Source organism: Rissa tridactyla, chromosome 6 (assembly GCF_028500815.1).
Source record: "Rissa tridactyla isolate bRisTri1 chromosome 6, bRisTri1.patW.cur.20221130, whole genome shotgun sequence".
Classification (NCBI taxonomy): Eukaryota; Metazoa; Chordata; class Aves; order Charadriiformes; family Laridae; genus Rissa; species Rissa tridactyla.
In genome coordinates, this window is record NC_071471.1 from 18,518,584 (window position 1) to 18,542,065 (window position 23,482).

The window sequence follows — 23,482 nt, forward strand, 5'->3', positions numbered from 1 at the left end:
AATTAACATCGGGATTCAGGTGCCACTGCAATTCTGTTGCACTGACTTCTGAAATACTCATGTGCGAAAGAGAGCCTTTGCGTTTGATAACTTATATGCAAAAAAGCTACAAATGACGGAAAGCTTAGGGAAAAGAGAATGCAATCACGTATTTGTGTGTGAATAAGTAAAATAGACAAGAAATAAAACTACAAGGATGCCTTGCTTTGTTTTGGTTTGGGGTTTTTTTTTTTTCTTTTTTTGCTTTACAAGCCATCAATCCACTTAAGAGAACGAAGGCAAGAGATGATCCTGCATGAGAAGTCTGATAGAAAAAAAAAAAAAAAGAAGAGTGTACTCCCATTAATTTTGTACATTCTAGAAAGGAATGGGCGTAAATTTCTGTGCACAAAATAGAGATTTATTATTATTATTTTTTTTATGTAGTGAAGTTTCTGATTTGGTTAATAAAGGATTTCAAACAGATACACAGAAAATTAGAAACAGGAAGGAAATTTGTTACACTGTATTCACCACTACTTTGACGTCCTCATTGGAAAAAAGACTTATGGTAAATTAAATCAAGCCAGAAACCACTGTATAGAAGTTTGAATTAATTTTTTTTTCTCTGCATAATTGACCAAGCTTTCATAGCAACAGGAATGGAAAAGCCTAACATAGGCAGCTAATAATTTAAGCACTGTTAGACATGCAAAAGTAACTAACTCATTTAAACTTACGGAATTAGCAACAGTTTTTGGCAGTCCACCTTGCTGGATCCACGGATGAACTTCAATAAGCTCTCTTTTTTGTTCTTCTGTAAATTTTGGCTGTAGTTTCTGCATTTGCTTTAATTTCTGCTTATCTTCTTTTAAAACTGTTTCCAAATCTCTAAAATAAAATGTATTTAGAAATTCAGCTTCAACAGTTTCTGGGCTTTTTGCCTATATAAGGTTACACAGTCAAATACTAACATTTTTAAAGACTATTTTTGTTCTGGAATGCTAAGCTTACAAATCTTGTATTAGAAGAAAGTTAAGTGCAGTTATTTCAGCAGCTTTCTGCATTTGCAGACAACTTTAACACATCTCTGCTGGCTCACTGTCTTTTCAAATCCCATCAGTGAAAACAGTTTTCTTAGACATATTCAGGCAGCATCACCAGTGAAACCAGGAACTCCAGTTTCCCTCTGCTGCCGCTGCAGCAAGTTCCAAGTTCCCCTTCACTGGAAGCGCAACGCAACACAGACACTAAATGCACATATGAGATACTAAAGCAGAAGTAGTAAGATAGGTTTTAAGAAGGTCATCTAGAATGGATTAAACTTCAGGACCGAGAGGGAAAGATGAAGAAAACACTGCTCTATTTCAGCAGCCAAAGTTCTCTCTCCCCCCAATACCTCACTTTGATTCAGAAACTTAATTAACCCCCGCACCACACCAAACATTTACAAGCTGTACACCTCTATAAAAGATGACAATAGAAAGCAAGTTCCAAGAAACCCAGTACTGTTTTGGCTCCTTACAGCATACCTAAGAACAGGTTGGTTTTACAGTTCTATTCTTGGTCAACATGCTCTGACAGCGAGCTTAACTCTTCCTACCACAGTATCCTGTTTTAGATCTACCATGTTCTCGTTGGCAGGCTTTACTCTTACAGTCTACTGGAATTCCCATCTATAGCTGTCAACCCTTCAGGCTACAAAAACTGAGAAATGCCAAGGTATTTTTAAATCTAGGAAAAAAAAAATAAATCTAAAGCTCTTACGATGTGTTCTCTATTTTTCCTCCCCCATCATCCCTGTGCTTCTGTATTTTGAAAGCTTGTTTTCCTTCCCTTGCAAAAGGGTTGTCTTTACTGAAACTTCCTATTCCTTTCAAAATACCATTTGCTGCTCCCAAGGAATATAAACAAGATTAAAAAAAATCTGCAGACTTGTCACCCCCTCTCCCCCAACATCTGCTCTTTGCTATTGAAGCAAGGAATTTTTTCTTATTTTTTTAAATAAAGTTATTGCTATTAGATACCTTAGATTAGAAACCTCATGATTTTTACCTTCTACTTCCTTGTCCTATTTGAATGGGAATTTGTGGAGAAGAATGAACCTGTGGAAGTCAACAACCCAGGGGAAAAAACAAAACCACACGGCAGAGAAAGCAGCGTGCCACTGAATGTGGCATCTCAAGGACAACGGCCAGGGAGTACAAATCTTCCATGCTACAGACCACCATTAGATCTAAGCGTACTTGCCAGGATCTATTAATCAGACTACAGGATTTCTAGACAAGTAGTTACAAACCACTAACTATAAAACAGCTTCAAAAAATATAGTTAATTTCAACAGACGTAACTGATCTAAAAATACAGGGAAACCTAATCAAATAGTTTTTTAGTTTTTGAGAACTTATTGTGTAGTATACAAAAAACATAAAGGAAGCATGAACTCTTCTTGACACTGAGCTAAGCATTAAAACCAATTTACTTCCATTGAGACAGAGATTCACATATATCTTTCCTTTTGCACACCCTGCTCCCCTCAACATATAATACAGTTCATGAAGGACTACAACATTGGAATTACCGTGAAGGTATCTGGTAAGTCATCATAACAGTGTCATCTGTGTTTGCCATCAAAAGCCATATAGGATCCTGAAGGACATATTTAATGAAGTGCTCACTTTCTTCCATTTCTGCCTTCATTTTGGTTTTATGATGATTTTCTGAGGAATCAATACTCCCGAAGTATTTGCTGGTATGACTAGTTTCACTACTACCTTTAAAAAGAAATTTAAAGTTTCATTATAAATTGTCAAATACATAGATTAACTGAACACTTCTGAAAACAGACAAGATTAAAGAGAACTGAAAGTATAAATACAACCACGATTTTATTTCATTTTTTAAACTGAGGGAACTTCCACCCCACAGTAACTGCATCAGTATTTTTAAAACTCAAATTCTTAAGCTAAGTCTCTGTTCAATTTCAACAGAATAATTAGCTTGCTTCAATTAAGAACCCTGAAGTGAAACATGAAGGAGTACGCTATTTTCTCTTCATTATTCTGTCACACCTACGTAGTAGCTTACTAGCTATTTTACACACACTTGAAAAAGGTTCTTGTCCTGGTTTGAGGTAAAACAGAACCAATTTTCTGATCTGTAATTTTACTTTTTAGCTGGACCTCTTCTAACTGACTAAAGTCTGAAACTAACAGCATATTGTTCAGAAACTGTTTGCTCTCAGAGTGGTAAGACCTGACTATACCAAGGAATGTTATGCACAGAGGCTCTTGCTTATACTTATTGCTATAACAACCAAGGTCAGCTAACTTCGCTGCTTGCCCTGTTAGAGGGTTGGAAGCAGAGAAGCGTAGAGGGGTCCCACCTGCAGGGAGGAGCAGACGGGACAGGTGACCCAAAACTGATCAACAGGGTATTCCATCCCATATGCATCACGCTCAGTATAAAAGCTGAGGGATCAAAGGGGCAAGGCTGCTCTGGCTTGTTTTTTCTTCAATGGCCGATGTCTGAGGAGGACCCTGTCTGTTCATCTGCCTTTGATCCCGATCCGAGCATTTCTGACTCTAGCTCCGGAATTCAGCTCCTGTCCGTCGCCAATTCCAGTCTGGGACTTTCCCTGTGTCCCTGTGTTAGGGAGCTGGGTACGGTTTTGTATATATTGTATACTTTTTTTTTAATTTTTATTATTCTATTATTATTTACTATTTTCTTATTTATTTTCATTAGTTTAGTTCTTTTTCTAAACTTGTAAATCTTATCTCTTATCTTATCTCTTCCTCTCCTCTCTGAGGAGAGAAGGGGGGGAGGGCCATCTGTTGTTCTGATTGGCCAATCCAGCCAAAACCACGACAGTTCTATACTGTAAATCCAGCACAATAGAAAAACTTTCATGTTATGTAATAAAAAAAGAAAAAAAGAATAAACTATGCAATGAGAATTAAAGACAATAAAGATTTTTACATAAAGCACTTTATGTTCAAGTGGTGGTTGCAATACTCGTGCTCCAAGTTTTCTAAAATGCAAAGAGAGTACCTGCTGCCAGTGTTACCTGTTCTGCTCCCTGACATGCCGCAGCCATTGGATCCAGACCCCAGAGACTCAGCAGCTGCAGATACACCACTCCCTGAAGAAGCTGAACCAGTGCCTGAACATGCATCTTCTTGAAGTAAAATGTCAAGCAGGACACTAGACATGGAGAGTGCGTCGCTATTTTGAGCATCCATTGGAGATTCAGCCTAGTGATAAGAAGGAGAGGGGAAAAAAATAAAATTAACCAAAAAAAAAAATCAAACCCAAAGCCCAAAGACAAGGCTATTTCATTACTAACCATTTACATTTAGTATTAATCCATTTCACTTTATATTCTAATATGTTTACACAGTTATTCAAAGACAGACAACCACCAATAACACATGCCAAGACCAACTGAGGAATAATGAAGTGGACTGATAGACAACTGGTCCTTCAGTAAGACTGATATTTCAATTTAATTTCTCTTTTAAAAAACATATGTAGTTTAGTGAGGAAATAAGGAAGGCATTTGCTATTCAGTCTTGACAGTCCCTACTGTCCTGGACAAGTCAGAATTTACCCAAGCCACCTAAGGCATACTAGCAGTTGCTCCTACTATAATCCACCTCAAAGAGACTTGCATCAACAGTCCATCACCGTTCCTACTCTCAGTGCATGATGAGAAGGAAGAAGGTGTTCCCAGATGCAAGCTTCCTAGGCAAGATAATTTATTTGTATGCTTTTGATGGAAAGAGCATTAACTACGCTGATTTCAAACATAAGCAAAACCTCACTGTAAGTCAGTTTGAAGATTAAATACTAGAAATTATGGTTGATGGAACTTAACAAAATACATAAAAATGGAAAGAACTAGCTTTATTCTTAACAAATTCCTGAACAAATGCCCGTATTGTCCTCATTTTCCAGCAAGAGATGAGGAAATTACAGAAAGTTACATTTTGCAGGTTTCTAAAGAATAGGAACTAACAGTTTGAAGAAATTCAAAGAATTTGCCAGCAAAATTGTTACTATTATGTTTTGTTACCAAACTGTTTTTATCCAGGAGAGGCACTGCAGAGTATGCTGTAAATTACAGCCTGTCACAGATGCACATTTATATCACAGCACAAGCCAGAAGTCCTTAGAGATAAGATTTCAGAGATGTTATGTAGTCCACAGAATACATTAGTCCAAATATGGCACTGGATGCATATATCCCTGAAAACTTCTCCGTAAGTGGCATTTACATGATTACTATGATAGAGAATATTTTTTAATGAAAGTCAAATTTATTTGCTCTCAACATCATGAGATAACAAGCATGTTAACAACAGAACATAGTAAGTTTTTGAACTGTATCCATTAAGTTTGGAAGTTTCTCTAGAAAACACACCGATATAGCAAAATCCATTTCTTTCTGTTCTCCCTCCATTCATCCCCCTTAAGGATCAATATGAAGAATATTAGGTAAAATAAATCATCTGGAAACTAACCAGGGAGAAAAGTTTAACATGGAGTCTCAATGTTTGCCACAGTGTGGGGAACAAGCATTTTCAGAAGTTTTTCCTTCCTCCTTTTTAACTTCTAATGTAGATACATGCTTATGACTCACCACGCAGAGTCATCTAATCAGCTGCTAGCATCAACACTAATAGTGCTTTTTACTGATTACTTACAGTAGTTTAGATCTCAGACATGCCGAAAAGACGCCCCTTCCAATGCCTACTTTCCTTTTATCAGCAGCAAACCCACGTTCTACTTTGTAACTGCACCATTAGATGCAGAGACCAGTTACAAACCACAGTAGAAGAAAAGCTGGAAGGAGGAAGGAGCCAGTCTAAAAAGTTTTAGGCTGCAACTCCATCCCCTCAGTGACTTGGCATTTACAAAGATACTCTATGGTGCCTTTAGAACACACTAATATTAGTCTACATATTTATGTCATAGAAACCTTTATGGATATATTACTCCACCTGAAGTTTCTTTAAGGTTATTTGTTAAACTGATTTGTCAAATTTAAATGAGCCAGGAAATAAAAAAACCCTGAAGTTACCAAATAGCTCAGCACAGTTTTAGTGCACCAAATGAAACAAAAATAAACCTATGGCCTGCAAGTAATAATTCATTCTTCCTTTTCTTTGGTTGCTTGTTTGTAAACAAAGATGTGATTTTATTTTAAATCAGCTCCTTTCAGACAACTTATAGATTATTTCCCCCTCCACACAAATTCACTAGCCCAAAACTTTTGCTAAAAATAAAGTGCTCGTATTATTTTAAATCTATTTCAAGGCTTTTCAATGGGCTTATCCATATTCATGGATTTTTTTAAAAAGCAGAACAAAACTGGTTTAGGATGTATTTCCAAGCTTCCTAGTGTAACTTTAGAACAACAAGGTAGATTTAATTTTTACAGGTTAAGACTATTCTAAATGATTGGATTTCATGTTTTATTCAAGTCTGCTGAAGTTTGAATTTACTAACAACAATTGTGAGTCCATCTCCTGGCATTATATTGACCGATTGCTATCTATCATTAAAAAATAGGTCCCACGAGTGGAGATGACTGAAAACAATGCAGCACAGACAGGAAAACAGAAGCAGGGGGGGAATCCATTTTAGGTATCTCTACATAGTCACAACTTCAGATATGTTCAAGAATGTGATGACTTTAAAGCAAACAAACAAACAACAAACCCCAAACCCATCAGCATACTTACTGGTACGGATCCCTTTCCACTACAGTTATCAGTTGTCATGATTTTGCCTATGGCTCCTTCCTCACTTAAAGCTCCATGTAAACCCACAGGAGGTCCACTTTCAGCAGTTTTTGTGGTTTCTTCTAACTGTAGAAGATTCAGAGGAGAACTGCACCTTGACTGGAACAGAGGTGGCGAAGCCTGGTCTTGAGGACCCACTGACTGTGGAGTGCAGGAACGGGATGGCTCATTTCGTGGCTCTGTGACAGGAACCTTTTCACTCTCTGCTGGTGGATTATAATGGAATGGCTGTGTTGGAAAAAATGCCTGTTGTGGGAAAGGGCTGGGTGTAGCAAATGGCTGTGTCGGAAATACTGTCTGTGAAGGGAAAGTGGAATGGGCAGGGAAGTTGGGTTGGCTGTGGTAAAGCGTTTGAGGTAAGTTATTGTTCATCTCTGGGTAGACATAGTTGGGGAGCACGAGAGCTACAACAGGTGTCATGAGGGGTGCAGAGAACTGGGATGGTTGCATAGGACAAGTATTTCCAGAGTCTGTCAACTGATTAAAACCAGAGAGTGAAGTCTCAGGAGCTGGTGGCACAGTCCCTGCTGCAGGAAAAACAGGAAGTGGATATGCAGGCATAACAGTGGGAAAAGACATCGCTGAATAGCTCGCTTGTGAAGTGTCTGATGGTGACCAAGCAGTAGTATTTAAACCTTGAAGGGGGAACCGATGGGGAAGCTTAGTTCCAGAGGTTGTACTGTCTGAAGACTCCTGTGGTTTAATGCGCTTCGATTTCCTGTTCTTTCCACTTTTCTTCCAAGGCTGTTCCATTCCAGAAGTGGCATTTCTTTGTCCACGGCCACCTGCAAAAAAACCCCAAACATCAGGAAGGATCCTACTTGCAATCTGATGTATCCCTCTCACCTTGTCATCCCTAAAAATTGCTCAAAACCGCAGTTCTGGACTTAGCCTACCCAAGTGGAAGCATTTGGGAAGGGGTCAGGTTCACTTTTACCTCTAACACAAGAGTTGAGCTAACCAGGCAATAAAAACCATGCTGACACACTACAGAAGAACAGAGCAGCAGTGGACCAATTCAGGCTCAAATGTGTCACCCAAACAGCACAAAGCTGCAAAATAGTGGCCCCCAGCAGGGCAAACTTCTATAACTCCAGCAATTACAATGAAAGCAGTATGTGACATGGCTGGAAGCATTTCTAGAGAGTTACGGTCATGCAGGTCCATAACTGAAAAGGTGAGTGGGGGAGGGGAAGCAGAAGGAGATAAAGTACACATAAAGAAAAGAATTTCCTGAGGGCAAAAAAAACCATGCTACCTTTACAACCTTATTTTAGAAGTCTGCACCAAGCAACTCTTCCCTAGGCAAAGGCTGTCAGTTCATCCAATTACAGGCATAAGGAAATCCATAAAATATCTTCTGGCACTAAAATCTGCTCAAACTTTTAGTTTGTCTAAAGCTTATTTAAGATAGGTTGAAAGCTTATCAAGTATAAAGAATGCAAGCGGACTAAAGGATTCCGGAACAGGTTTCCTAAATCAAGGACCTGCATAACTATTAAATAAAAAATGAAAGATAAGAATCTGCAAAAAAATGCTTAGCAGTGTCTGACTTCTGTTCCAAGTCAAGTAAGGACTGAAATGGGAACAAAGGCAGATCAGTATCAAGCACTTCTGAAAATGCAATCCGGAGTTCCTAATCCTAATAAACAAAACAATTTCACTATTACAGCTAGTCTGTTCCGTTTCCATCCCACTGATCACATTATTAATTTAAAGGCAACCAAACAATCTGATGATTGTTTCCCTGATTACACAATAGTGGGAGAAACTGGATGTAAAAGAAAGGGGCTAAAAACAAAACAAAACCACAAACATTAAAAGAAGACAGATGGAAAGACAGAAGGAAAAGAAAAGCAAGGGAATACAAGCATAGATATAGTAAAGCAAACACACTAAAGCATGGGTTTTGTCCCTTGAAAGTAGATGCATGACATTAATACTATAACAAACAGATAAAAATCAAAACATTAGTTACTAAAATGTCAGTTATTACATTAAAAGCTATATTCTACTCTCCATCTTCAAGCAAGACTTATTAGAAAGAATTTTTCTCTGGACTTTAAAAATAGCATGCAACTGTCACTATTCGCAGTGGCCCCACAATACAGCTAAAAATGGAAATGCCCTCTCAACGGGATGTACCTCCTATATAAATTCAAGTTTTATCATGAAAACTATTGCCATACCACGTTCACCAGGCCGTCCTTTTGGTTTATCTTGTAAGTAGTAATTGCAGTGGGACTGAAAAATATTAAATTTCTTGATTTCTTTAAACTTATTCAAAAAGCTCTGCTCCTCTTTTTGCGTATGTACTGCAAGGACTTCCTTTGTAAGTCCCAGTTTTTTAAATGGCTCCTTTTCTTGATTTACATGCGCAGAGCTAGATGGAGGGGCAAGAAGTTGGCCATCTAAGAGTTCTGCTCCACTTGGACCATCTTCTATCATTTCTAGAAATAGGAGGAAAAAAAATAAATCAAGATGAAGTAAAATAAGCTTTGCATAGGCATTTTTAAGCTATTACAATTCTGTAATAATTTTGCTTTAAGATACAAATTCTGTCTCTATTTTTTTCCAATTCCATAGGAACATTTTAACTGTAAGAAAAATGTAAGTCACAAGCAGATACTAGCTGTTCACATCTGAACTTTAAACTTGTGGCAAGTGCCATTTTGGAGAAGATTTATTAGCAAAAATCATACCTAATTCAGGTTGTGTTTTTTTGTCTCCAACATGAACAATGGTGCTACTGTAGCTGCACTGACTTGTGAGAGAGACAACACTTTCAGGCTTGCCAGGTAGGGCCAAAGATGTCAAGTGAGCACCAACCACTGGAGGACCATTTGGTTTACCAGATGCCTTCAACACAGCAGGATCTATTAAAAGAAATAAAGTTGTAGTTTACTGAACATAAACAATAGCAAATGCAAGTTATATGTTGCTAGGGCTGCAAAACAGTAGAGGCTAAACTGTGCCTGACAAGGCACAAAACAAACATTTTACTTAACTTTATGCATTCCACCAAGAACGTTTTAGGAACAGAATGACTTCTCAGCAACAAAATCCAATCCTCTACTTTCACATACAGCCAAACCAAATCTTTTCGATGAAGGACTTTCTGCTTTTTCCTAGTCCTCACTCTTCTTTCATGGAACAGTTTTGGAAGAAAGTTTTAGTCTTTTTCCAGACTAAAATTAAGTCCCGCCCAGCTCCCATATTGTTGTACACTAATCTCTGTCATTAGCTTGTTATCCTAACAGCTTTGCTCCAAGCATCCACCTATTTAAATTCTCTCACCTGAAAGCAGTACACAATAATCCAGCAGAGGTCATACCAGTGCCTCATAAACCAGCAGTAAGACATTCCTTCTGTAACAGGAATACTTGGCATAACATACGTTTACGAACTAAAGTTTGCCTTTTTCCTGACTAGAGTATGCTGGTGGCTTCATCATTCTCAGTCACGAGTGCACCAAAAAAATAAGTGAACCCACATCTTTTCCTGTCAAGTACAACTGATCAGACTCCAAATGACAGCAGTGTTCCTAATTGCACGATGCTAGTTCCACCATTTCTTCCTCTCTAATTCTCAAGGCATCCCAATTCCCTCTACAGACATTTTGTTCCTTTGTATAGTGATACCTTCCAATTTGATTCTAAAAGCTGCATTAGAACTTCTTTTTGAAGTTCATCAAAAGGAAATATAGACAAGATCATTCCCCAAGACCAATTTTGGAGAAACTCCACTAGATACTTCCCTTTCAGCCTCATATAATGACGTGGTTGTATCAGCAAGTATCTCATTTATGTATAGTTCTTTACCAGTCTCACAATTCTTGCACTAACCAAACAGTTACATTCTTCACTTTAGCTCCCCATCCAGACAGAGACCATATCAAATGCTATACCTAAGTCCTAAAAGATTACGTTAATGTTTTTGCCTACAGCAGACTTTTTAGATAGCTATCCTCAGTAATCCCCATCTTTTATTTTCATGGCGGAACAGTCCTTTCAAATGGGTTCTTGTGCCTCACACAACACCAAGTGAAGTCTGATGCTACATTTTATCATCTCCTGTTCCTTTTCTCTTTTAATGTCGACAAAGAAGAAACAGAAGTGTAATATGCACATTTTTGTTGCAATTAATTAGCTGCCAGGTTCTTCAGCTGGTTGTTCCTACAAGCCTCAACCATGAAACAAAGTTTTTTATGTTTGATAACGATTCAAGTCCTAAAACTCAAAATCCTGCTGTATGTAGAATTTTGTACGCTATCCTACGTACAACATAAATAAGCTTATTGCATCTACGATCCATATATTCAATCAAATACTCAGTATTTTGATTGTAGGGAAGATTTGCATGATAAAACTTAGATCACCAAACTTCTAGCGCTGAGAAAGTGACTATGAGGTCATGCGTAAGCTACATTTGAGGTTATTCTGCAAAGAAGTAACATCCAACTGGCTGCTAGCAAAAATCAATCAAGAAAAAGATGCGATGTAGAGATACCTCCCAAGGGCTGCATACCATTATCAGCTGGTTTTTGTTCATGAACTCCAGAATTCAGTGATGCAACACTTGATGAAGCTTCACATTTTCTTTTTGCTGTACCAGGCACATTACAACTCTCCAAGTACCTAAAATACAATGATTTAATAGTATTAGATATACAAGTCTTAAGTCTAGAGATAAAGAGTAATTTACACACTGGTTGCTTACCTGATGACACTGTCCAAACAGCTAATCTGTTGATAAGAATATACGGGTTGTTCTTTCCAAGCCAACTCTTCAGTAGTCACATTTTTAGGAGTAGCTGTTCCTGCAGTATCCTTTCCCACTACATCTTTCACCTGGCCACCAGGACCACTTTGTTTTTCTGTGAAAAGAGATACTGCTATTATGTAATTATGGCATTAAATCCTTGCAAATTCCCCTAAAAGCAACACTAAAAGTTCTCATTTATACATATTTCTTAACAGGTCACAAGTTAACCACTGTAAAGCAAGTAAGTGGTTTGCGCACTAATAGATGAACACTGTGTAAATATTTTCCTGTCCTTATGGATTCTTGGAGGTGTGAAGTTTAGTTACGTTGATGCATATGGATCCAAAGGGAATAGATATTATGGCTGTAAGAGAATAGATATCATTAGAGTTGAAACACACTCAGTATGGGGACAAGTCTAGCGCCCATAAGTTATAACAAATTACTAGAATAATAACCTATTAATGTATGCAGAATTTAAATCTTATTAGTAAGATTGTCATTTAGCAACTTAATTCCTGAGGTTACAATACAAATAAGAACGACAATATCCATAACGTTTTCCTCCACCTAACAGAAAAGATGTTTGACTTGTATGCAAACATCAGCTACGACTAAGGTGCTTCAAAACAACATCTTTAGGACATGCCTTAACCGTGTGTTATACCATTATCAATTCAGACATAGCTGAACACAATATTTTCCTGAACACAACAGAGAGAAGACAGAGGACAATCACTTGAATTGATGAAAATGCTGTCTTTATGCATTGATTAGAATTAAAGTAGAAAAAAAGATCCTACTGTCATATTATATAAGGCACCGGTGCAATAGACTAATACTTAGATTAACTCGCTAATGTCTTACCTGCAAAAGGCTCTCTCTTATATTCCAGTTTTGCTTTATTGTCCGTGAAAATACGTTGTCCTTTATTTTTGACCTTACGGGCATCTTGACAAACCTCCTGAAAGCGGGTCATTAAAAAGAGTTATTACCAAATTCTGATTAAAACATCATGCATAATGATTCCTCTGTAAACTAATTCTAACCTCAGTTAACCTCTATCTTACAATTAGTCGGATCACCGGAGAAATCCTGATGTACAGAATTTTATTGGGCAGCAGCAGAATTTTGGGAATTGGAAAAAAGAAAAAATATAAAGTATGTCTTTGTAAACAATTATTCTAGGTCCTTCCAACCTAGGCAATTCTATGATTCCATTTTGTTTAATATGGTTGAATGACTTGGATAGGCAAATATAAAAATATATTATAAAGATGACTCGAGAAAAAAAAAAAAACAACCCACACACAACAATATCACTTGGTAAACAAAATATGGCTACTAAGACAGAGAACTTTTTGTGCTAGAAGTTTAAACAAGCACTGACAGGATATTATAGAACTATACTATAACAATCTTCACTATCTGTGGAAACAGTGAAGGAAAAGTTAGGTATCTATTTCCCTCAAAACCAAGATGTCCTTCAACATTACTTTTCTGCATATCTCTGAAATGTAGTAAGTTATCTGTTAAATAAAAAAAAAATCCAGAGACTTCATCTGCTTAGGCCACTAGTGGTTAAGGACTAGAAGCCAGGAAAGTGACCACCTTGGCAAGAGCAGCAGTCTGCCATGCCTGATCACAGAAGCAGAAGTCAGATTTGGAAGAATTAGCCTATAAGCAATATAAATAAGTAAAGGAAAATTTTGGCTTCCCAAATTAAACGCGACTCAGGGAGCTACACCAAACTTGGAAAGAACAACATCAGGAAAGCCAAAATGACTAGAGATGTTAAAAAGTACAGCTCCTTTGACTGCAAACATATTCAGTACATTACTGTCTGTCTGATTTACTTTGCCTATGGAATAGTTCTGTTAAGCATAGGCATAAATTTAATGCTGCTGTTTTGTTCAGACTGATAGAATTTTAGAAATTACATATCACTATTAACTAGTAGCAATGGCCCAATCAACAGTAAAGTTAAGTTTTAAGCCCAAGAATTTTTTTATTTTATTCCATTCCACATCACATAGTGTAATTTTGCAAACACAAAAAGCGATCAAGGTATCACTTGGTTATGCAGGTATTACTGCATTTTTATCTTCTCAGTTTCGTTTGGCAAAAGAGTAATTACAGACTTTCCCCTCACAAAAAAAAAAAAATCTGCTTCCAAATATCCAGCTAGTTTTCCCACACATATAACAGATAACAGACATTAGAATAAGTTAATACACTGTACAGGTTTAAATACACACAGACTTTCACGCCTATAACAATGCTTCAGTACCCTGAGACTTCATCTACACCAGAAAAGTTTATTCCCCTGGACAGAAAGTTTTTTTCCATGTTAAACAAAACAGAAAGACGACTTTTTCCTTATTCTTTCTTCCATCCTTAATTTGAAAGAGTTATGCTAAAAGTAAAAAAAGCCCACTTTTACTAGTTTGTTTTTTGCCGCATACTTGAATAAGAAACCCCAAACCTACCGGTTTATCCTTATGAGCATCTTCATTATTATTTCCTGTGCTGTCACTGGAGGATGCCACGCTCATTAAGTGCTCATGTGAACCGTTGCTACCTAGACTTCCATAGCCACTGGATCCACTGTTGTGTACAGGCTGTTAACAATAACAAAATATATATACACACACACATATATACATACACACACCCCCCTCAGCACATCCGCTTTAAACAAAACTGAAATCGTTACCACTAATTCCATGTGAGAAAAAAAGGATTTATTTTAGTGGGTGTGGGTTTTTTGTGAGGACTCCTAACTGCATGAAATCTTTAAAATACCAACTGGAGCTTTAACATACTTCAGTAAGTCTTGTCTGGTAATCACGAGTGCAAGTAATTTCCAGGATTGTAGCCAGAAATTCCAGTACACTAGTTGACAGCTAAACAAAACATCACACAAAGATAAACGCCCCTTCTTCAGTGGGAAATGAAAAGGGTAACATTACAGCACATGCTGTACCTGCAATAATAGTCGATAGATTTGCTCAGTGATTTCCTGAACACTGGGATGAAGGATTCGATCCTCTGTGTAGTTGGGTGCGGCAAAGACGTCTTCATTTAAGGGACCTCTGCATAAACCAAAAATATCACAGCTCATTACAAATGCAAATATTTCAATCACAGAGAGACCACAACTTCAATTTACCATCTATATGTAGTAAACAGAATCTGATGCTTACTCGATTGCATCTACAATCTTTGAATCTGATAAGATACATACCCTTAGTCACTTTGAGCATGACTTCCCTCTTCTGAAGCAACTATTGACAGTATTAGCAGAATTTGAAGGACTTCATATTTCTTTTTAAAGCAGTTACTATGTCACAAAACCCAAGTTTAAAAAGGAAGCAATTTGTATGTGTGACTTTTTTCCCCCCCTGAAAATCCCTTATGTCTTTCTTAAGGATCACTATGTAAACCCAAGGGGAGGAAAAATAAAAATAAATATACAAAAATATCTTAAAGTCCCAACAGTTTATTGACTTACGTCCTAACTTTGTGTCTTCCAATAATAAATGAAACTTTTCGACTCCAAGGATTGATGAAACTGGACCAGCTAGTGTCCATGGTTATATAATCACCATTTCTAGTGCAAAACCTGATCGGTGAATAGTCAAAAGGCTGTCCTCCATACTGAAGTACTGTATGAACAATTCAAAAAGAAATTTCAATTTAATATTCGCACAATTCTACTTAACGAGTCAAGATTTTACAACGAATTGCAAAGGAGGAAGATGATATTTGAAGGAACAAATACCAGATACGTTGATTCATTTAGAAATGCTGGGCTACCAGAATAAGCAGATCTTCATAATTTAGTATATTTACTATAATTTACTTGACTATGTCAAGAAAAATCACCTTCAGAACGCAACAAGTTAAAGATGACTGAAGAAACAGCTTTACGTTTTCAAAGTTTAACAAATTAACATTGCCAGAATGGCTCTTATTTTCTTCTCCTCTATGAAATAAGAAAGATTACCATTTAAAGTGTGACAACTTCTATCATTGCATTCCCAAGAAAATTTTCTTTATGTATGAAATGTTCATTTACAGTTAATTTGTTTACAGCACACGCATATGCTTCACATCAAACATGAAATGGAGAGATTTCTCATTGTCATGTATTTGCATTAAGAATCAAATTGTAGAGTAAAGAATTCGGTATTTACTTGCAGAAAAATTCACAGCCACAATTGATTTTCACCTCCTACTTGCTGAGGTTTTTGTAGCCATTATTATTAACTTCTAAAAAAAAAAATAATTATATTTATGCCACAGTAAGAGATTACATACTTTTTTTGTGAATTGCTAGCATTAAGGGTCTGTCATTTGGGTGAAGGTGCACCAAGACTGGTGTTCCTATTAAGTCCTGAGGTAGGTATCCCAACAGAGGTACTGCTCTGGGGAAAGAAAAACAAAAACAAATAAAAATAAAAATCAAGTCGAGTAAGTGTATATTTAATCTTTAGTATGTTTCCATTTTAAGTTTTCTTCGCTCTTTTTCCTATAAAGAGAATGAATAATTGTAAGTTTAGATTTGGGGAAACAGCAGTGCCAACTTAATAGCAGTAGTACTCTTTGAACAACCGGGTTTTTGTTTGTGAGGTGGCTTGATTTTTTTGGTAACTTTACAAAACACCACCATTAGACTAAATCAAGGAGTCTGTTACAGCAGTTCTGTCTTTTTTTATGCTGCCTAGAGGATAAATACTTACCCTAATTTTAAAAGAGCATTAATAAAGTTTAATCTTGTAAAACTCTCTTGAAGGTAAGCAGTACCCCAATCTACGGGCTGCAAGCCAAGGCTAAGGATCACAGGATTACTGTAGCTGAACTAGCAACAGGGTAGTTGACCAGGACTTTCTCACAGGCAGGTCAAGAGTTCAACTCAGAGTAGCTGCAGGGAAGCAAGCTTATTAATTAAGATAGAGAATTAAAAGTAACATTACTGAATTCCTGCACGTTATCAATGACCAACTACGATGATGTGAACAACTAACTAATGTGATAGTTTTCATTGATTGCTTCCAGCATTCATATTAAGGAGAAAGAGTGAAAGTTCACAAGTGTCGCTTTGCACCTTGCCCTGGAAGCTAAACACCAAAAATATGTTTTGGAAAAAAAAAATGCATTAAAAGTCAATACAACTCAGTAATGTTTAAGAAGTTGCCAGATGCCAATGAATCATCTGGTAAACTGCAAGCGCTGTATACCTTTCCCCCAGCGCCATTCACTGACAAAGGCCCAGGAGCAGACAGATACTCAGGTACCTGAATAGCTTTAATGAAGAGCTTACCCGCAGTGCAGCACACACACAGGTTCTGTGTTGTGTTGGAACTCAAAAGCATTATGGGACAAATGCCCTCAACATTGCATTTCCAATAACCCACTGGGATTAGACCAGTTACCCAAAACAGAGGCTGAGATATTCAGGGAAAAATAAGGATAGCAACTAATGCCTTATTATTGAAGCAATTAGTTAAATAATGAGTCTTAAAAGCTTGTGGAAGATCTCAAGCAACAACTTTACAAAGCTGAAACTCGTACCAAATCATATCATTTTGACACATTGACATTTCAAAATGCTGCCAGGTTCAAAGCACATAAAAGTTGTGCCGTTCAAAGAGTTTAAAATACCAATCATCTCTGAATGACTTCAGTTAGGACTTCATCAAATAATGTTCTAAGAAGTAGAAGAAAACATGAGGTTTTGTTCACACTGCTCCTATTTTTTGCCACCTGCTTTATGAAAGCCGGGCAAACTCTACATTTGTTCGTGCTGCGACAGAACACCTACCCTGAAAGGGATCAAATTTTAAACTGTTATTTATCAACCTAGTTATAAAGAAAGATGCAAATGTAGTCACTTCTAATGCAAAACAAGCAAACAAAAAAATTCCCTATGCATTTTTTTACTGATATGAAGATAACTGAAAGAGTCAGGGATATAGAATGTTAGACAGATGACTAGAGATTCAGCTGGGCTCGCCTGTTCCAATGAAGAGGCGAGCTAAGGAATGATGCAGGAGCTTCCCGCAACTACTGTAAAGAGGAGTTACAAAGATGGAGTTAAATTTTCTTGATGGTGCCAGACAATAAAACTAGGGGCAATGGCCCCAGATTGCTGTTTGGAAAGCTTATGCTGGATGTCAGGAAAAGTTTTTTAACAAAGCGAGTAGTGCAACACAGGAACAGTTTCCCATACCGATTGGGTAATCTCTGTCCTTGCAGGTTTTCAGGCATTATTGAGACCAGGTCGCAGCTGACCTAACCTAGAACTGGGCAACAGTTTCATCTCAAGCAAAAGGCTGGAAAGAGAACTCCAGCATTCCCTTCCAACCAACATTTCTGTGATCTTATAATGCTGTATTCGAGAATACTTAATTTACTATCTACTAGAGGCAGTACCTCAGCATCATTATGCTTCCTATAATGAATAACTCAAAATAATTCAGAGTTTAAGTTAATAAACTAATTTTATGAATGCAAATGCACATATGGCATAAAAATGGCTGATGAGGAGAGGCAGCAGGTTTAGTTTGTGTTTTATAGAATGACATTTAAAGTGCCAAAACAACATGAATAAGATGTCTCTTTATACTCTTATTGCAAGTTAAATAGGAAATCGCTTTAAATTCATCTACTAAGATTACTCCACTATGAACTCCACAGAAGTCCTTACACCCACCATACACATCAAGTATCAACTATATTTCAAAGACAAATACATACAGGAATGATCCACTTAATTTCAGGAAAATATTTATTTTTACCTATTCTCTGCAGTGATCCACTTGCAGAGTTAGGCCAAATAAGCATTCTAACCCATGAACACATACTGATTACAGAATTAACTTCATTTTATGCAAGTCAGACAACAGTTTCAGCACTACATTATGAATAATTCTCACTCAACAGCAGGTGTTCAGTTGTATGTTTTTAAATATCAGACTCCGTTTTCTCTAAGAACCTATTGTTTTGTGTATTCCACCTAAATATGCTAATTCCACCTAATAATTCTGGAGAGTTATAAAGATTAATAAACTGCATATGCATATCTTGGTAAACATTTATCTGGCTGCCAATGCTCTTGGGAGTTAAATAATTAAAAGCAAAATTAACCATACATATCGCAAGAACAGAAATAAGTGAAGCAAAGTCCTAATATCAGGCCAAGATGTAATCGAACCTCACTGTGAGTGTTCAAAAATGGTATTTGAGAATAAGTGTTAACACCAGAATAACAGGAAAGAAGCTTCCACAGTAGCTATAGAGAAGGGATTTTCCATAGTCACACCACCCAAGCCCAAGAATAAGGGCAAAGCTCTCCATTCCTCCACTCAGTAGTATTGCCATTTCTGTTAAGTGACTACTGGAAATAAATGAGCTGGGGGTGCACAGAGGAAGGGAAGCTTTACATTGTGTCATTAGCCTATTTGGAAAGATAAACCCACCCTGCAAAGTTGCAGTTGGCTTGGAGCATTCTTAGAATGCTTAAAAACAAGAGGAGGGGAGATCTCAGAAGTCAGATGCTACTAATTTAGTTTTCACTAAGGAGAAAAAAAAAAAAAAAATAAAATCCCACATATAGCACATCAGAAACCATCATGAAGAAAGTATCAAATAAAACAAGTGAAGAGAAAGAGAAAGAAAGGGAAAAGGCAGCCTGTGCTTTCAATTTGGGAACAAGTGAATTCTCTAGTCAAGTCTTCAAAACACTATGATATTCCAAAGTGCTTCCTTGTCCTTAAAAGCTTGTTGAGATTATCGCCTCCTCCTCAGCCAAGTACACTCCTGACTCTGAAGGAGTATCTGCCGTTCTTTTGATAGACCTCATCTTTCCATCACCTAAACATCCTTTGAAAGGCCCCAGGCAAAAGCGATTTGGAAGACTAAAGGAAAGCTTGGCTTACACCTTAATCCCTGAGCCTCCGTGTATGCCTTAATATCACAAGCGGCATATTTGGTTCTACTCTGAAAACTGAATACTTACTCTAATCAGCTTCCATGACTGCCAAAGCAATGTGAAGTCTTCAACCAGTAGAATTTTAGTAGTTTTTGTATACAGACAACAACAGCAAGAACTACGAAGACTAGTTTGAACTGAGAACATAGAATATATTTTCTTTTTTTTTTAAAAAAAAGAAAAAAAAGGTCTAATGTTGCATTTAAAACACACATCTCTGGGTGTATCTGGGCCAGCACAAAGTGACAGCAGCATATTGTTTGTTATTAATCGGGTCAAACTTAAAAAAAAAAACCAAACAACAAAACCCAACAAAAACCAAAACCACCTAAAAATCTCAAACAGGTAATGATTCTTAGCACAGGAATTTTCCTGACTGTGGGTTTCATTCATTGAATTTATGTCCAGATTTGCCCCAGATCAAAGGAAAATGGAAGAACAAGTTGTGAGCAGGCAAATAGTTTTCCACTTAAATACCACAGTGTAATGCTTTCACGCTTAGTGAAAATTGAGGGAGGTGCATTTCTTGGGTTAACTACTCTTCAGTAGTCACATAATTTAACCACACACAGACATCTTAATTAAATCCTAAAAACACTTGTAAAGATACTGGATAGCTTGCTTAACAGTAAATGAAAAAAGAATATTTTTTGTAAGTTACCTTTCGTCTACATCCTGGAACAAACAGGTCGGTGTGTGTGTAGTTGTAAAAATTCTTTTGTCAGGAGGAATTCTGGGTGCTGAGAGAAAAATAAAAGCAGATTAACAAGTGGGGGGTCTTTGCATACATAAAATACTTCAAGCTATACTGTATAATACTAAGTCTAAATGTCTAAAAGCACATAGGAAAGCAGCTTGCTAGCTCACAGCCTCTCAAAAAGGACAAAGAACAGAACCAGTTATCTTTCACTTTAACAAAACCCGAGATCACTGACAGTAACTCATATAGTTGGCTTTCTTAGGCTGAAATTCTGTTGTGCTACCCCGTATGGAAATACCTGTAGCAGAACACAGAACAGCTCTTAGAACAGGAAACCAAACAAGCCTTTGTGCATTCAAAGGATTACCTTCATAACCAGAATGTACTTTTTCTGCAAGCAACACACAGCAAAGCTGGTCCTCTGCTATTTCCGGATCTTGCACTTTGATAAGGTAAGGAGTCATCCGAAACGGGTGATAGCAAATCTCATTTTCACGCTCCTTTCCTGCACTAATAATTAAATGGAGTTAATTATTTCAACAGATCAATCTTATGTTAAACAAAGTTTTAATTCACCTATTGTAATTTCCTCATGACACAAGGACTGCATGATCGCTCCTAAAATAGCACGCAAGAACTTAACTTTCTGAATTCTCTTTTTTTTTTTTTTTTTGGTAGAAGAGAAGCTAATTCTGATAGCACCCTTTGCATACCAACTGCAATAAAAAAAAAATATTGTCCTCTCTACTGCCCGAAATAAAAAGATCCATAATTGCTTTAAATGGAAGTTTGATGGAAAAAAAAATACCCACCTCCTATGATAAAGTTATTCTGTTGATCCAGTAATCCTAATCTGTGACATTACACCCTTCAGAGGGATGAATTTATAGCTGTATTTTATAAAGACTGCTATATCCCCTCAGTTAACATAAAGACCTTCTTTTACTCAATATTTATCCAATTTAAACAGAACAAAGACTCAGAAATTCTTACCTATAATAACAGTTATTTACTTAGTAAGAATCCAAAGCATAGTAAAGAAAATAAAAGCCATCTACACAGTGACCAAGAAAAAAAATAAAAAATTTGTAATATGTTTATAGCAACACAGCTACAATAACACCAACAGTACTTTTATAGTACATCCAATCCAATGCTCTGGAGCAGTGCATTGTGTCCAATTTGTTTACTTTAGCCATACCCTAACAATCAGTATTTATTTACTCCAGAAGTAATTGAGTAGTAGGATGCACAATTTTTGGTTTTGAAAATGCTACCAGAGAGGCAATAAGCAGCAAGAAATCAAATTGCACAAGAAGCACGGAGTAAACTGCCAACATTTCCTAAATAAAAGCAACTAAAGGGAGTGGGGGCAGGAAAAGAAGGAAGAAATGCAAAACCAAAGGAACCGTGTCATCCAGTAACTGCAAGAGAGACAAGTCACCCTCATGCATCTTTTTCTATGGAACACTTAAGATAAATTTAAGCTTAGACATTCGTCTTCTAGAATGAAGGAGACCCTGTAGCAGGTGCCAAACAGTTTAATTAACATGAACTAAGAATTTCCACAGCAGTAGGAGATACCATATCAGCTTCCTTTATGATGCAAAGGTCAATAGTCACCCCAATTAACTTCTAAGATGCAACTTCCTGAAATCACTTTGCAGTTTCCTCTGTAGCTTCTAGGAGTTAATCAACCAGAGGACATGCATATGTTTTGCCTTAAGTTCACATTATGGAAAAGTAAGAAACTTATATACCATATGGTTCTTATAAAAATAAAATACTTTTGTAATGCATGGTTTCATAATATAACACTAAGCTTTATAATACTGTTGTCTTACCTGATGCGACAGAAAAAAGATTTCTCTTCCATGCAATCCTGGGTGGAAGACTCTAAAAATATTAAACATATTTCATAACGAGTTACAAATTACTATGAGATTATGATAGGTAAAACAAAAGTTTTTCCTTATGTGATAAAGGCAGAATTCTTTAAAAAGTTTATGTTCCCTGAAGTCTCCATATGTATTTGCTAAACAATGTACTTCATAAGCAACTAAATCTGAATGCCACTCAGATTCTGAGGCTAGCATGTGAATCACAGCTGCTTGCTTATTAAGCCTTTTGCCAAAGCCGTATCTAAACAGTTCTTCAGTTTGAGCTGTTTACTCTTATCAGCTTTCCCATTCTACTTTATAGCATCGACCAAAAATGTTTGATTATCTGGGACACCAGAATTTTACCTTTTTCCTAGAAAGGCACTAGGACAGCTAGATCATCAAATCCACTTACCACCCCGCCCTCCCACAAAAAAGCATTTTTCATGATGGCTTCCTCTCACCTTTTAAACCTCTTTCCCTCCTGTTCCAGAGTAGCCACAGACTGATTTTCAAGGCAAGGACTGGTCTTTCATAGGCCTCAGCGCACAATACTTTTAGATATTATATTCTGTGGCAGCTGCTAGGATAATGTGCATAATAGTTCCACTTACTGCACTTTTGAGATTTAAAGCTATACATAAACATAATAAAACTACAGAAAATGTTTCAGAAAAAAAATTTGCATAACTAAATAAGATCTGCAATTAGGATCAGATGGTCAGAATTCACCACTGACCCTGTTTTGAGCCAGAGGTTGGACTACAGTCCTCAAAGGGTCCCTTCCAACCTGTGTTACGTATGCATTACTTAGTATATATTTATTGCTAATTGTTTTTTTCAGATTAAACACAGCTCCACACTCTGCCTTAACTTAATAGACTTAGTTTAAAATGCATTGGAATTTCAAACATTTAGAGCAGATGTTGAATTTCAAGTGTTTGGTTAAAATAGTTGGCAGCTATTTCTCAATTCCTAAGAGCTGTAGCTACACTAGTAAAACAATCCTCCCACAAACAAATATCAAAGTGCCCCATGACCTCTGATCCTTCACCATTAGCATCCCTAACATCAGTTTTCTAAGGCTAAAAGAATAGAGATATGATTACATTTGATGAATGCAGAGTGATGGTAGCTGAAGTACATTTTTATACACTATAATCAAGGTGTCCAGTATTCAAAAGGAAGGAGGCAGAATATTATCCTCCTTATATCTGAAGAAAATATATATTAAAGAAAAACCGTGGTCATCTGATTGCTAGTAAAAGTGGAAAGCAAACCCACTATTCAGCATGAATACCTACTTTGTTTTCATTCATCATTTGGATGAAAGGGACACAAGAACCAATAAAGA

General features: G+C 36.9%; 1 protein-coding gene across 16 annotated transcripts in view; it reads right to left on the minus strand.

The window, feature by feature from the left end:
• Positions 1-23,482, minus strand: part of PER2 (period circadian regulator 2) — a 51,824-nt gene that overhangs the window by 2,854 nt on the left and 25,488 nt on the right. For 14 of the 16 annotated variants that reach the window (XM_054205229.1, XM_054205226.1, XM_054205234.1 and 11 more), the window contains 16 exons: positions 22,093-22,144; positions 20,616-20,758; positions 20,210-20,288; positions 15,876-15,982; positions 15,067-15,220; positions 14,539-14,647; positions 14,042-14,173; positions 12,420-12,516; positions 11,508-11,679; positions 11,298-11,425; positions 9,491-9,664; positions 8,978-9,238; positions 6,729-7,573; positions 4,049-4,235; positions 2,561-2,753; positions 720-870 (listed from right to left, as the gene is read on the minus strand). In XM_054205229.1, the coding sequence (XP_054061204.1) occupies positions 720-870; positions 2,561-2,753; positions 4,049-4,235; positions 6,729-7,573; positions 8,978-9,238; positions 9,491-9,664; positions 11,298-11,425; positions 11,508-11,679; positions 12,420-12,516; positions 14,042-14,173; positions 14,539-14,647; positions 15,067-15,220; positions 15,876-15,982; positions 20,210-20,288; positions 20,616-20,758; positions 22,093-22,144 (2,984 nt within the window). The remainder of the gene's footprint in view (positions 1-719; positions 871-2,560; positions 2,754-4,048; positions 4,236-6,728; positions 7,574-8,977; positions 9,239-9,490; positions 9,665-11,297; positions 11,426-11,507; positions 11,680-12,419; positions 12,517-14,041; positions 14,174-14,538; positions 14,648-15,066; positions 15,221-15,875; positions 15,983-20,209; positions 20,289-20,615; positions 20,759-22,092; positions 22,145-23,482) is intronic. The other 2 variants (XM_054205237.1, XM_054205238.1) reach the window with 2 other exon arrangements.